A 14,331-nucleotide genomic window follows, 5' to 3' on the forward strand; every position below is an offset into this window, starting at 1 on the left:
CACAGGGCTTTTCTTTATTTAAAAAAATACACCCAAAAGTAATCCCAGTGAATGAGTGGATTTCCACCTGGCAAGGACTGGTGTGAGTGGAAAACCTCACCGATTATTTTTCTGTGGGGCAACGATGTTATCTCAGGATATCTCATCACACAACATGACTTTCCTCTCCTTTGAAATGTTTGTACGGCTCCAAGTGACAAAGTAACTGGCATCCTTATAATTGAAAGAGTCCTGTGGTTTGAAACCCCTGGCTGGCCTGATCTCTGAGACGAGTGTGGGAGGTGGACTTGCCTGGCTGACATTGCTGAGGTTTGGTGGCTAATGCATTTGGTATGGCTTTTGTGAGGTGCCCATCTCCTCAGTCACTGGATATGCTGTCAGCACAGTTTTTCAGGTAAGAGAAATGAACATAAGCCTTAGTAATGTAATTTTTAAGCAGTATTGGCTCCCTGGGATTTGTGGGGGAGGGAAGATTACAAATAATGGCTTTAGAGACAAAAACAATGTAGACAGAGAGAGACAGATTCCTCCCACTGCTTCTCCTGGACGAAAGAAAATCCACAAACACAACCGAAAGCAAAACAAAAGCTTTTCCAAACAGAAGCCTGTGGGAAGAAGGAAGCCAGCCATGAAACATGCAGATATTTAAACTGACACAAGGGCCTTCTGATGCATTTCTAACTCCCTTGAAATCTCTCACAATGACTTTTGGACATAAATACGTGCTTGTGCCGAGCATGAGCCATTACTTTTACTCTGCAAGGCCAATCCAGCAAAGCAATAGCTGTTCTGCAGTGAAATCTCTGACTAAATCCCTTATGGTATTTTCAGTCCTTCAACTGGTCAAGTGGTTCCTCTGTACATCCTGCAGACAGTGGAAGTGGGTGTCATTTTGATCTTGATATATGGGTGGACTTACAATGAGGTAGGGCTGGCACAGGATGAGAGCAGCTGCCCCAGCAGGACATCCAGAGGCTTCTGGCAGACAGGGGTGTGTTGCCAAAATAACAGCCAGGTCTGGGAAATAGGGAGAGTTTTCCTGACCAGCTGTGAGTCCTTTCCTCCCTCCCATGATGTGGCGTAGGAGGGAAGAGGGAGCTGAGCCATGCCCACACTGGACCAGGGCAGGAGGGACAGGAGGGGACGCAGGTAGAGGAGGGGCGTGGAGCACAGTTTCCTGCATACTTGCGTTGCGCAGTCTTTGGCTAGCTGCACTGAAGAGTTAAAAAATGGAGACAAGCTCTTCCAATAAGGAACAGCTTTTGACCTACTCACATCATAACATGTACATGCACATTACACTTGCCAGATGTACTAAACCACACAGAACCTGAGAATTTCCCCAGTGGCTAAACTATCACTTCTGCTTCAGCCAAACTAACTTTGTCACAAGGAAATATTAAAAAAACCCCAACAACAAACAAACAAAAACCAATCCCCAAACCCATGAAATAAATAAGTGATAAAAAACCCAGTCTTCTGACTGAGGAACCTAGAGGACTTTGAAAGGCAATGGTGTACTCCACTAAAGCATCCTGACCTCCCAGCTCTGTAACCCTGACATCCAATCAATGGCTTGGTGAATCCTCCTGAAGAACAATTATCAGAGTCTAAGAGTAAAACAAACGTCTAATCCTGTGCAGAACTGGAGGCCCTTAGCACTTACACGTCTCATAAGGATCTGAAGGCATTCAAGACTTTGTGGGATTTTGCTGGGATGAGGCCAGACAGCTGCTGCCTGCTGGGGGTTAAGGAAGTAAGAGTCAGGGGAAAGGAGAAGAAAGGACCTGAGACTTGGGGCAGGGACACGAGGTTGGAAGGAGAAGCCGTGGCAGTGAAAGTAGCCCAAAAGATAGCTGGAAACTGTGGAGATGCTCACACGGCAGGCAGCAGCCTCATCAGATGGCAGCCGTGCCTTCCTGGGCTGAGCAGGGTCTCCTGCACGAATGAACAGCCCTTTTCTCATGGCCGTTTGCTACAAACACGATGGTGAAGGAGCAGGGGCTCCTAGTAAGGGACACTGGGTGGGGGGCTGCATGCACGGCGCCAGAGATGCGAAGGCTGGCATGGTATGTTCGCTGGGTGAGGGAGAGCAGGTTGGGAGAGGGTTAAACTGAAAATTTACTAAAAACTTCCTCTCCAGTTTTTAGGAATCTTTTACTTAGTCAAACACTTTTTTCCACTTTGAGCATTCTTCGTACAGTGTTTGCTTTCCTAGTGAGCTTATATCCACTACTGATCCTTTTTGTGGTCACTGCATATGAAAATGGAACTGGATTTAAATGCATCAGTTTCTTCCTTCTACAAATTCATACTCTGCAGGAAAAAAAGAAGGCAGGACCTAACGGTTTACTTACAAACAAGTAAGCTTTCCTGTTGGTGACCAGCACAAATAGTGATGAGAGGGGATCATTTGTCTTGCAGGTAGGTGTTTGCTTACCACTGAGAAGCAGCTGATTGCGCCGGTATGACGCTGGCAGCTGACCAATGTCTTCTATTCTATGGCTCATTACCCGGGAAAGGTGACCAGTGTGGTAGAGGCTTCCCACAATGATGCTGTGCAAGTACATGGGTTCGATGAAGGAGCTGAGGAGAGCACCTTGGAGCCCAAGGATGTTCCATCTGGAAAAGAAATAAAGGAGCAATAAAACACGTGGGTGGAGGAACGGCCACAAGAGAGCTGCCCTGGGAAAATCCTCAAAGGCCAGCACGTGGCTTGGAGGGATGAAACCATTCCTGTCACTGTCCTATGATGCATGAAGCACTGCACTGTTGGGTTATTGTACCCCCACGGGCTGATTCTCCCTTTGTGATGGTTTTAGATTGCTGTGATGCCACTGACTTGAGGGATGTATTTCTGTCTTGTGTTACTGCAAACAGAAGCCTCTTGTTGAGAGCTGTTCTTTATAAAAGCATTTTGTTTGATGAATGTTCACTTAGCACGTCTTTAGCTGAATCTTCTTTTTTTTTCCTGTAATTTTACACTTGTAATGGTAGACGTAAAATGAGAGCTTTTTTTATTCTATCTTTATTTACCGTTTCTCATACATTAGTACCATTCCCTAGTCAAACAGCCAAGACAACACATGACTTAGGTGGCCAAAATTCCCACAAAACCCTTGTGAATAATTCTTGAAAGCTTCACGGGCTGACTCTTCCTTGCACAAATGATCATGCAGATACAAGGACATCCATAAGAATCAAATCCTGTTCCCGAAGAGAAAAATAAGAGTTACACTCCTAGGCAATTTACTTGTAACCAATAGTTAGACTGGCTCTAAGGTTTTCAGGCTGATGGGTATGTCTCACCCTGTTGCTGTCTTAAAGGTGCAACAACAGTGTGATGGCAGAAACCTTGGGGTCTTCAGCCTGTTAATGACTGGGAGCTCCATACCACTGGTGTTGGATTACTTGCCAGAACTGCTCTGCATTATAATAGCCGATGAATTTTTACACCAAGCTAGACACAAATATGACAGGATGCTTGCTCTAAATTCTTCAGGGGACAGGTTATTGGTTAAAAAGTGGAAAAATTAAAAGAGGGGATAGAAGTCATGATGCAGTTATCTTTGCAAACCGATTTAGCTCAGCCCATCTAACAAGAAGTTCCCCACCACACAAACACTAACGTGCTTTCTTACACTTGGATAATATTTTTTATGTAAGTCAAACACTGTCAATCTGAATTCAGAAGTTCAAACTGAAAATGCTTCAGAAAATGTAGTTTTGGAGAGTATATTTTGGGTCATTAAAAACCAAAACACCAGCAACATTCGGAATTCCAGAGCTCACTGAAGGAAAGGGTAAGAGGTGTCTGCTATTTAAGACAACTTCCAGTGGCTGCCATGCTAAATAATGTGTTTAAAGCACAATCTCCATCAGCAGCAAACATTATGTAGCTAATTTCTTACATCATTGTTCTTTTCATTAATTAACATTTCTCAACCGTTAGTGCAATTATTGCAGTGCCTCCGTGCTGTATGTCTCTTTTCATGATTAATAAGGAGTCATTATATTTCCCTTTCCTGAAGCAGTCAATTAACACGGAATACTTTCCATTAATTACTGAATGTTTAAAACCAGCATGCTGTACCTGGAGAGCAATCTGCTCTAGGAACCTGTGACACCAATTGCTTTAAAAAGTTCTCTTTAAATTTTATTCCAAAAACACAAGCAATTTAGCTGGCTATATTAATTTGCCTCCGAAGCAGGGCTGTGAATGAGAAACATCTTTTAATCTCATGCAAGAAAAGGCAGCCATCTGGCTGCTGAGGATTTCAGAGTCAGACTCTCCCCGTCTCCCTCTGTAAATGCAGGTCATTAAAGTAATGTGTTCATCTACATAAAACTCAAATGGAATATAAAAGGTAATATTTATATACAAACAATTTAGTCCCACAATTTAAACAGTCATTGGTTTTATGAAACATTTACTTTAGTCGATCAGATTTGCATAACTTCATTTGGGGGAAAAAAAAGTGTGGTCATTCCTGCAAATAACATCACTTTTAAAGGAAAGAACTAGCTGCCTCTTTGGGTAAATATCTTATCATGATGCAAAATTAATAATGCAGGCTTAAGAAACAGAGTTGAGTTCAGCTAATGATACTATGCCTCTGACCAGCTTCTAAGGCGAGTAAAAAAATTAGACAGTGATGTCTTCGTCCAGATGGAAACCTGTAAGATATCAATGTTGTTTTCAACATTTGACATTTCCTTAAAAAAAACCCTTGTATATTTGATTGAAGGAGAGAAAAAAGCAGCTAAACAGAAAAACAACATATGTTCAACAATATTTGAATTTTAGCGATATGCACATCATAAGGAATCATCTGAGCTTTATTTACCAAAATAGGGGATTGTGTTCAGATCATAAATTACAAGGTAATAATGACTATTTAATTTAAATTCTTTGCAAAGAACCTGCATTTTCTTTAGAGATATTTCTCTGCCTAATTCTGAACATGTTCATTCTAGTGTAAAAAGGGATTCATATATCAATGAAATTAGATTATTGGAAACCATTGTATAAGCATGACCAGGCCATCCCCTATGTATTGTAAGCATTTCATAAACATTAATGAATTCTCACAATACTGCTGTGAGGTAAAGCCCCATTTTTATACACCCTGGGGAATCAAGGCAGAAAGGCAGTATGTTTTGCTGAAGTCTGAGCTAAAGTCCATGGCTTCTGGATGCAATAGTTGTTCCTTGAGACAGCTCTGTTTTCCCTTCCCAAGAGAAGGCCCAGGAAGGTGTAGGTGGCAATGAAACTTCCATATCAGCCATGGAGGGTTCTGACTTCCAGGTATAAGTAGACACAAGGCAGGTTGGGTGGAGGGGTCAGACCAAAAAAACACAAAGGAGAAGAAACATAACAAATAATACAGAGCAGAAAACCAAGCTATGCCTGATGGGTAGAAGGTGGTGTAGAAAGAGACTGTCCCAGACCCAGACAGCATCCCATGGGAGGAAGGATGGAGAAGGCAGAAAAGGTGCTGACACTGGGAAGGCAATATTCAGTGGGGACTGCTTGCCGGGTCTTGTTGAGCAATGCCGAGGCTGGTGTCCCCCATGGTGGTGGTGGGGAAATGGGATGAGAGTGATGGCACCTCCACGTGTACACTGGCCGCTTCACAGTTTGACACAGCACTGTTCTAGTAGCATCTACTCAGAGAAGAGGGATGAGAAAGCAGAGAAGGAACTTTGCTTTCAAGTCTAGCCCAGGTTTGACCAGTTGTTTCTTTCTGGAAAGCAGCTTTGAGTGTGTGCATGAGTCCCACTAAGTCAGCACAGGTCCTAGGAAAAGAGGGGTCCTGTGCTGAACCAGCCAAAACAAGACCCTTTCATTGCCCCTGTTGTCCTTCAGAGCACAGTCAAAGCACATTAATGATGGGGGAAATTCTTGGTTACTCATTCTGCTTCTTTTCTGTGGATAAAAAGACCTATCTTGGAGGGCAGCCAGTTCAGTACTTTGCATAAACAATAGATTTAAGTGAGAAATACTGGGGGCAAGGTCTTTTATCCTGTGTCTTGTTCATCCCTTGACCAACACACATTGTTAATGTACTGACTCGGCTCTTTGATATCTGAAGATCTAGGGGATTCGTTTCAGGTAGATGATAGGGAAAGATCTGTCTGAGCAACAGTGAAACTGTCAATAAGGGTGTCCATTTCTGAAGGAGCTATTTCTCTGTAGCCTAATTTAGGTCCATGAATGTAGCTGTGTTCCCATCTGTAACAAAGTGCTCTCTTCAAATGTGGCTTTTCAAAATAAAATTACTATTCAGAGCAATGCAGTGTTACATTTTGGGTCCTCAATATATCAAAGTGACTTTTCTCGCTATGAGGAAATATGCTGGATCATTCTGAATTTTCCTAATTGTGCAAGATTTTAAGGGCTGTTTTCAAGGGCACGTATCTCTCTAATAACTTATGTGCTGTGCGCTTCATAATAACCCTTCCAATAAAATGAAAATCAATCCACTGCTCCCTTAGTCACAGATCTTATTTAAAAAAACCAAAACTGTCAGCAACCAGAATCAATAAAACCAAATGTCTCCCCTTTTCACTTAAATACAGGAGCTTCTGGTGCTTTAAATGGAAGGAAAGTATACCCTTCCTTTTGTTCAAACAGCAGATATTACTGCACTGTTTACAAAGACAAAATCCTGTGTCCAGTTTTCAATATAGATAATCCTTGAATAAATGTATTATTGCCTGTTTGTCAGCCACAGAAACAGCAGCTATGAGCTGGCAGGCATCCCAGAGCAGGCAGCCTTTCTTTAATCAGACGCTGTGCTCCCCCAGCCCTGCCGGCGTGGGCTGGGGGCGACCCCCGCAGAGCACTGGTGCATCCCCACGCTCCTGGCAGCCAGGGACCACCGGGGATGTGTGCCGGGAAGCATGTCCCCAAGTGGGAACCACATCACAGCCCCCACACCTGCGTGCTGTAGTACCAACGCACCGCGTGAGGTGGCTGTGCCCCCCCCGCCAGGGCCAGCCTAAGTATGGATGGTAAAAACGTTGAGGAAGGGGCTCGGGGGCAAAGCCGCGGGGGTGCAAAGGGCTGCAGCCTCTCTCGGGTCAGCATGTGGCTCCTTGCCCGTCGCTGAGATGTGGTGTGACACCTGGAACCCCTTGGCTGAGTATTTCCAGCATGGCTTTGCTCACAGCGTTACTCAAAGCAGAATGCTGATGTGCTGATGCCCTTGGAGCCCCTCAAAGCTGAGATGTGGAGAAATTCATGCAACGCTTCAAAACATCTCAGGGAGCTGTGTCCACCTGCCATTGAAGCTCAGTGAGGCCGAAGTGTCTCCTCGGGACCTCGCCCATTAGAAAGTACTGCTGATGAATTTCAAGCTTACTTTGTTAAGGCTTTTTACAAAAGACGCTTTTTTTTGGGTCGTTATTAAGAGCTTTAAGTCTTACCCACTTGGGGTGTTGTTAACCTCCTGTACCACGGTTTCTATTACCAGTATTTCCAGCTATGCTTCAGACGATATAAATTGTTATACAGGGTGGCCTGTGCTCAGCAGAACACCTGTGGTGTTCCTATTTATATGACCATTTAGCTATTATTGGTTTGGAAACTGGAACTAGTGCATTAGTTTTTGATCTGTATTTTAACAGTAGGTGGTTTATATATGTTTTCTGGAACATACCTTGTGGTGAAAGATTAAAATTGAAACCTCAGTCACGCAGAAAGGGGTTAAGAGAGAGAATTACAAATCATGTGCACAAATCATCTCTAATTGAAGATCTAGCTGTGTTAATTGATTTTCATTTACATTAATATGCAGCATTTGAAGTAGCGTTTCTTAAGAGTTACCTTGTTAGGCTCAGTCTTCTGTTATGGCTCTGGTCAACAGGCTAAAACTAAAATAGAGCTAAGAATGACAAATTCTACCACTGACTTTTAGTCTTGCATTTTTATATACTGCATTTAAATACAGCTTAATGTGCTCAACTCATCTCGTGAAATGCTACTTCAGACTCCCACTGCTAAATCCTGAAACAGTGACTTAACAACATTACCCTGCAATACTCTGAATGGGTTGTCAATAAAGATTCCTTCCTATTCTCTAGCTCGTGGGCCCAAATAATCCACAAACCTTAGCCATGGGACATGAATAGACTGGCAATGCTGTAATGCGAAGTTTGGAGGTCCTTTGTTACTGTTTGTGTCATTTTACAGGTGAGGTTTAGTTTAGATGTTCAAGGTCTTATTTAACCTGTGGGCTTAACGTCACTGTTTTTGTGAAGCATGAGGAAGTGCATGACCGTTAACCTGGTGGCAAGAAAATACACAGTCTTTTAAAGGTGACCTTTTGAGAAGTGGTAGTAAGAAAACAATTTTAAGGCCAGAGCTTACACAATAAACACTGAATTCTGGCTTTTATTTGCTGTATAAAGACAGTGTTTGTGAGAATTGTTCCATCCAAGTCCTGCATCCTGCGAAGTAAGTTCCTCAAGCCTGTACCCTGCAAGGGGACTTCTGAAAAAGGACAAGTGCCCAAGCTCATGCATTTACAAGTAAGTCTTTACACTATCAGTGTGTGTAGATGTAAGTTTGATGCACAGGAGGCTGGCATCTCTCAAAAATAAATGCATCAGCTAAATATTCAGTGTGCGTGAACATGCTGTGACCTGTCCATAGCACAAGGTCTCTAGTCGCCTTGCTAAGTTCTGCCAAGGAAGAGGGTCTTGGGAAAGAGCAAAGCACTGCAAAACTCTGTGTCTAATGAGACACCCAGATAAGAACTAATTTTTAAAATAAACCCTTGTGCTCCAGCACTATTGCCCTTCCCTGCCTAACCACAGGCAATGGTGATCATTAAACCTTTCTGTGCAGCTGTTCGGGGGAGAATGCCCTGTTAATTTGGATTGGCTGATGCTGGGAGAAATAATTTCTCCAGCTTCTCTGCATAGAAGAAGATGGGACCCAGGTGCTGGTGACAAGATGTGTAAACTCGGTGAGCTCAGAGCATAGAACGGGAAACTTTATGCAGAAGGGAGGTGTGTGTTAACAAATCAGGGGCATGGTGGCCTAGGGGATGGGTCACGGTGGAAGGAAACTGGCCTGAAGCTCAGACTGTTCCCATGAGTCACAGAACAAAGCATATGGAAGGGAAGGTGGTTTCTGTACTCCCTGGCAGACTCCAAATTTCCCCTAGGAGTCTATCCAGAGGGGTGATGGACTTGAGTAAGAGAAATGCATAGGTCTTTTGTATTTCGTTCCGTCTTTCATGTTTCTTCTGCTGGAGGAATAAGAAGTAGAGATATTTGGAAATTCTTATTTTATATATGTATGCATTTGATTGTGTGAACTATCGCCTGAAAATCTGGCATACGTGTACACGCTTTGTGTGCTGTGGGAAGCCAGCAGTGCGAGAGGAGAGGCTGGGTGCTGGGCTGGCTTTGTGCAGCTGGAGACCCTGTCACTGAAGGGGACATGGAGAGCTGTTGTCCCTGTGGCCCCAGGGCAGCAAGGGTGGGTGGGTGGGGGTCTGTGAATCCCATCCCTGCGGCCGATAGGAACCTGAGCACCTCTCAGTCCTCACTGGTCTGAACACTTTTAAGGGTCTGAGACAGAATTTGGTGCTGAACCTTCCTAATGTTTGTTTATTGCATTTATATGCTCAAAGAAGACCTGAACTCTAGAGATATCCTTGGTTTTCACCTAAATATGTGTGTGTGTGAGTGCACATGCATGCTTGTGTGTACATATTTCAGTTTTCCTTCAAACCTTTCTTTGCTCCTGAACAACAGCTGTAGAGACTTCCACCAGCAGCAGCATTAACATTGCACCAACCTTGCAATAAGCAAAGGTATGAGCTGCTCCTGTGTCCAGCCTTAGTGTGAGGGAGGGAGATGAAAAGAGGTTTAATTTGGCCCATTGTATGAAGGGGTTTGCTGTCTCAAAAAGCCTAAATTCTCTTAGGGCTGTGGTGTCTCGACATAAAGGTCATAATATAGGTTATGATTAGCATCAAGAAAATGTTAAATGACACAAATCTATCCCCAAACAGCTGATCATTTTCAAAATTATTTTGCTTGTGATATTGCTGCTTTTTCAGAAGTGTATACAGTGTACATTACAGAGGAAAATGGAGGCTGAAATCTTGGGTGTTAGTGTAGTTAATGAAATACGGGTCTGAAGAACAAGGTTTAATCCTAAAATCTATGGCACTGAGAGGCTGAAGTCATTTCAGCTGCACTGTGAGGCTCACAGAAGTTGTGAGTGTCAAAGCTAACACTCTCTTAGGGTGGGTTATTTGGGGATTCACAGAGCCCAAACTTTAAATTTGCACATATAAATGCATAGGTTTTTAAAGCCAGAAGGAACCACCAAGATCTAGTCTGACCTTCTTCATAATGCAGTTGCAGAATTTCACCTCGTAATTCCCTGCCTGAGCCAAATAACACGAGTATTCATGCCAGAAGTGTTTGTGCTTTAATTCAGTGAGGGAGTAGGTATATGATACCAGGCTGTTTATCCTGCAATCTCAACAAAGCCACAGAGCCCAAATAATGCATACCAAGCATCAAATTCTCTTGAAATCGTGGTCATAGTAATAAAAATTGCTAAATGCCTTTGAATAACAAAAAAACCTGATTAAACCATTCTCTGCTTATGGCTATCCTGTGAGCAAGAAAGAACATAAATCGTTAGATACATGATTTATAGAATATTAATCACTTTTCTGAGTAACTCTCTCTGTTCATGGGTCTTTGATATTCTGATAGAAATGTCCTTTGCAAATAATGCAAAATGATGTATAGTTTAGCAGCTACTGGCTAGGTGCTCAAGAGGAAACATTCTCTAATAGCCCAGTGCTCCTAAGGGGTTTTTTACAAGCAATAAAATCCAAAATATACAAGCCAATTTTTTGTCAAATCTTGCTTATACAAACATGAATTTCAGCTTTGGAGAACTTTTTTCTCATTGCAAGTCCGGTCCAGATGATGTGCAACCAGATTCCTGCCGCCAGTAGACATTTGAAAAGTCAGCTGTCTGCACGGTAGAGCAAATATTTGGAGCCCAAAGTGCAGCACAGGAACCACCTACTGATCTCTTCAGTGGGGGCAGGAGCAGGGAAAGGGCCCTCACACAGCAGCCTCCTTGTCCGCTGAACAATTTTCCTGCCTGTACTTTCTATGGCCAGAGGCAAAGAAGGCAGAAACCAGCCCTACATGTGCTGAAACAAAGGTCAGGTGAAGAGACCTTTGATTTCTTCCCGTTAGTGAGAATAATAAGGATAAAAATTGATTTTAGATCATATTTAATGTGGTAAACTGAAATTTGGCGTAAAGTTTATGGAAGATGCCATAACCAAACCTCTTATCGTGACCCTTTGCCAAGCTTTACATAAAATTTATAGCACCTAAAAATCTCCAGCAATGTTGTTACTGGTGGCCAGTCCTGAGGGTACTGCCTACTTTCTGCCATGCAAGAGATAGTTTTTTAACGCTTCCTGCATTACCAGTGCTTTGTTTTGACTGGCACAGTGATCCCCAAACCAGAACTTGTGAACCAAACTGAAGTTATGCCATGAATGTATGTAATTAGGAGCCCAGTGGAAATAAAATTGCAGAACCGTCTCTCACAATATAACTGTCGGAAAGAGAGGAAGGGAAAGGCATGACCTCCAAGTGCAGCCAGGATTGCAAACATCTATAGATAGCCTTGGGCACTCTCTAGAAGCTTTCACACCCTTCCCTGTAGTACATGCCATGGTGATGCCCCCAGTACTCTCTGGACTTCATTTGCCTTTCTCAGTTTCCCTTAGTGAAAAGCTTTTGCTTTTTTTTTTTTTTTTTTTTTTTTTTTCTCCTTTATATTCAACTTCATTCTTTCTACTTTATTAACTTTGAATTTTTCTCCCCATAATCTCTGTTTGGGTCCCTCTTGTTTGGTTTCCAGCAATTCTAGTTACTGGACCTGGCCGTATCAGACCCACAAATAATCTCTTCTATGATAATTTCCCATCTCATCCTTCCTCTTTATTAGGAATGACCATTTCCCCTTCCTTACAACCTTCATCGATTTCGGAATCTCCATGCTTTCGTCATCTTTTTTCTTCAACAGTTGTTCTACCCATTTTCCCTGCACCAGAGCTCTTAACCTGACCAGGGAGTCCGCAGTTCTTGGAAGTGTCCAAACTTCTAAGGCACTTGTAGTGCCACAGCACTGCTACCACCATTCCTACAGAAGTTGCTTTTCCCACCCCTTTTCTCAGCCTCTTTTTTAACTGTTTCTTCCTGGTGAGAGTAAACATTTGCTGTTCAAAGCAGGGAATAATGATTGTCGGTGGTTTTTTTGTCCAGGAAAATCCCATGCCCATTTGAATTGTGCAAATAAACAATAAATATTGCAGTAATTCATACAACGTTGCAATAATAATATCAAAGATGAGAGCTGAAAGATTTTTTTTTTAGCTTGGAAAAACATTGTGGTAGATTCTTTGTTTCTTCACTGACTTTAATGCTGTTTAGATATGTGGCCACAAGGAATGGCTTCTGTGAAAGTGCTTAGCAGACGTGCTTGGAGAAAACCCAGCTTCTGAGACTGTGCATTACAGTCAACATCCCCATCAATAGAAAAATATAATACTGTTTGCAAAGCTGATGTTTAATTCACTGGCTAATGTCATTCAAAACCACAGAGTGTGTAGTATTTCCATTCTCAAATTTGTTTAATTTTTTGAGTCCAGCTAAGTCTGAATATGGAAAACCCAACTGCATCTAAAAGCAGTGCAGGACATCCACTGAAAACAGTTTGGGTTTTCTGTTATCTCTTTATGAATAAATGAAAACATTATAGGAGAAGTTGCTCTTTATCCTTTGTGCAAACACACCGGTTGTGATGGTTACACTTAGCAGAGGGTGGATTTTGTGAGCCTGTTAGTATTTCCATTTGCTGGTTCAGTCATACATTTTCCTGCCAAAATGGCAGGCTTTGCTAGGCCTACAGGCTAATTTAACTTCAGTAGGTCATCCGGTTAAAGCTAAGAGCAGAATTTATGCATTTGTATTAAATAAAAGCTTTATACTTTTTTTTAAAGATTGTGTTTATATTGGCCTTTAATAATTGGGCCAGATTCTTGGCCGAGGTAATAATTTAACTGAATTCTTAGGCATGATATTTCAGCAGATAATTTGATGACAACATTATCATTTTTATAGCTATAATGTAATGTATGTTACACGTAGAGCTGTATCTATAGCTAATGCACATAATGTATCTATAATAAGCATAAGTATAATGTAAGTATGCATCTGAATGCACACACTGTTTTCAGTTTGGGATAGCCATCATTTGCAATTAGTTAACACCCTAGACTGAGAATGGTGAATGTGTTTATGTGCCACCACAGAATAATCACAAAATATTTATTATACAGCAATTATTCTACATAAATATATGTTGTATTTACGGGACAGAGCAGAAAGCCACAGAAGGGGCTGTGACACGAGAGTTCTACAATGACATTCAAAGTGGTTGGAATACTCCTAGCAGCTTTTAGGGCATTTTGTCCAGCAGGGTGTAGACGAACTAAGTTTATCTGTGTGATGGTTGGTTTGCAAGTTTTTGGGGTAAATGATCCAATGAAAGCAGAGTGGATGTATTTTATCTGCACACTGAAATTCTATTGGCAAAAATGCTGCAAAGACAGTTTATATTTTTGTCACACTGTAAAAAGCAACTAACAACCCATGGAGAATTTGGGAAAATGTCCTATTTACGTTCCGTCCTATTTATACGGCCTGTTTTTGCATACAAAGGAGGTCTCTGTTTCTGCAGGGTTTGTCAGCACCTGCTAGTTATTCCCCACCAGCATCCATAGCCCTCTGTGGCACCACATTTCGCTTCCACATGCAAAGAGTTTTGCGACGTATGTACATCAGGTACCTGGCGATTTTGTCTGTACAGGACATGGTGATGAGCTGCTCTCCCAGCAACACGCCGTCCCACGTCTGAGCTGTGTTATGACACCGGACAGGTATGGTTCCTTCTCCAGACTCAATCTTTGTGCGGAGGTGTCCACGGTATTTTCTCACTATGTGCTTGCTGCTGTTCACTGGGCAAAATAAACACAAGAATGGCAACAATTAAATTTTTTTTTAGAAAGAACCTGAGGGGCTGTGTTGATGCCATAACTTGCATTTGCAGAACCACCTCTAGAGGTCCTTTAAATTGGATGCAAAATGAGATGAAATTATAGCCCAAGAAAGCAGCACAGTGGAGAAAAGTATGCGCTCCCTAGCATGGCTGCCTTTTCACGTCAATCAAAACTTTCACATAGCGCACACTGAGCTCACATTCCC

The 14,331-nt window shown here is 42.3% G+C and overlaps 1 protein-coding gene across 1 annotated transcript in view; it reads right to left on the bottom strand.

The window, feature by feature from the left end:
* ADARB2 (adenosine deaminase RNA specific B2 (inactive)) overlaps positions 1–14,331 on the bottom strand; it is a 320,373-nt gene that overhangs the window by 9,555 nt on the left and 296,487 nt on the right. Inside the window, exons 7-8 of the mRNA XM_037386933.1 lie at positions 13,916–14,084; positions 2,441–2,622 (exon numbers count right to left, since the gene is read on the bottom strand). Coding sequence (XP_037242830.1) covers positions 2,441–2,622; positions 13,916–14,084 — 351 coding nt within the window. The remainder of the gene's footprint in view (positions 1–2,440; positions 2,623–13,915; positions 14,085–14,331) is intronic.

Source organism: Falco rusticolus, chromosome 4, assembly GCF_015220075.1.
Source record: "Falco rusticolus isolate bFalRus1 chromosome 4, bFalRus1.pri, whole genome shotgun sequence".
Lineage (NCBI taxonomy): Eukaryota > Metazoa > Chordata > Aves > Falconiformes > Falconidae > Falco > Falco rusticolus.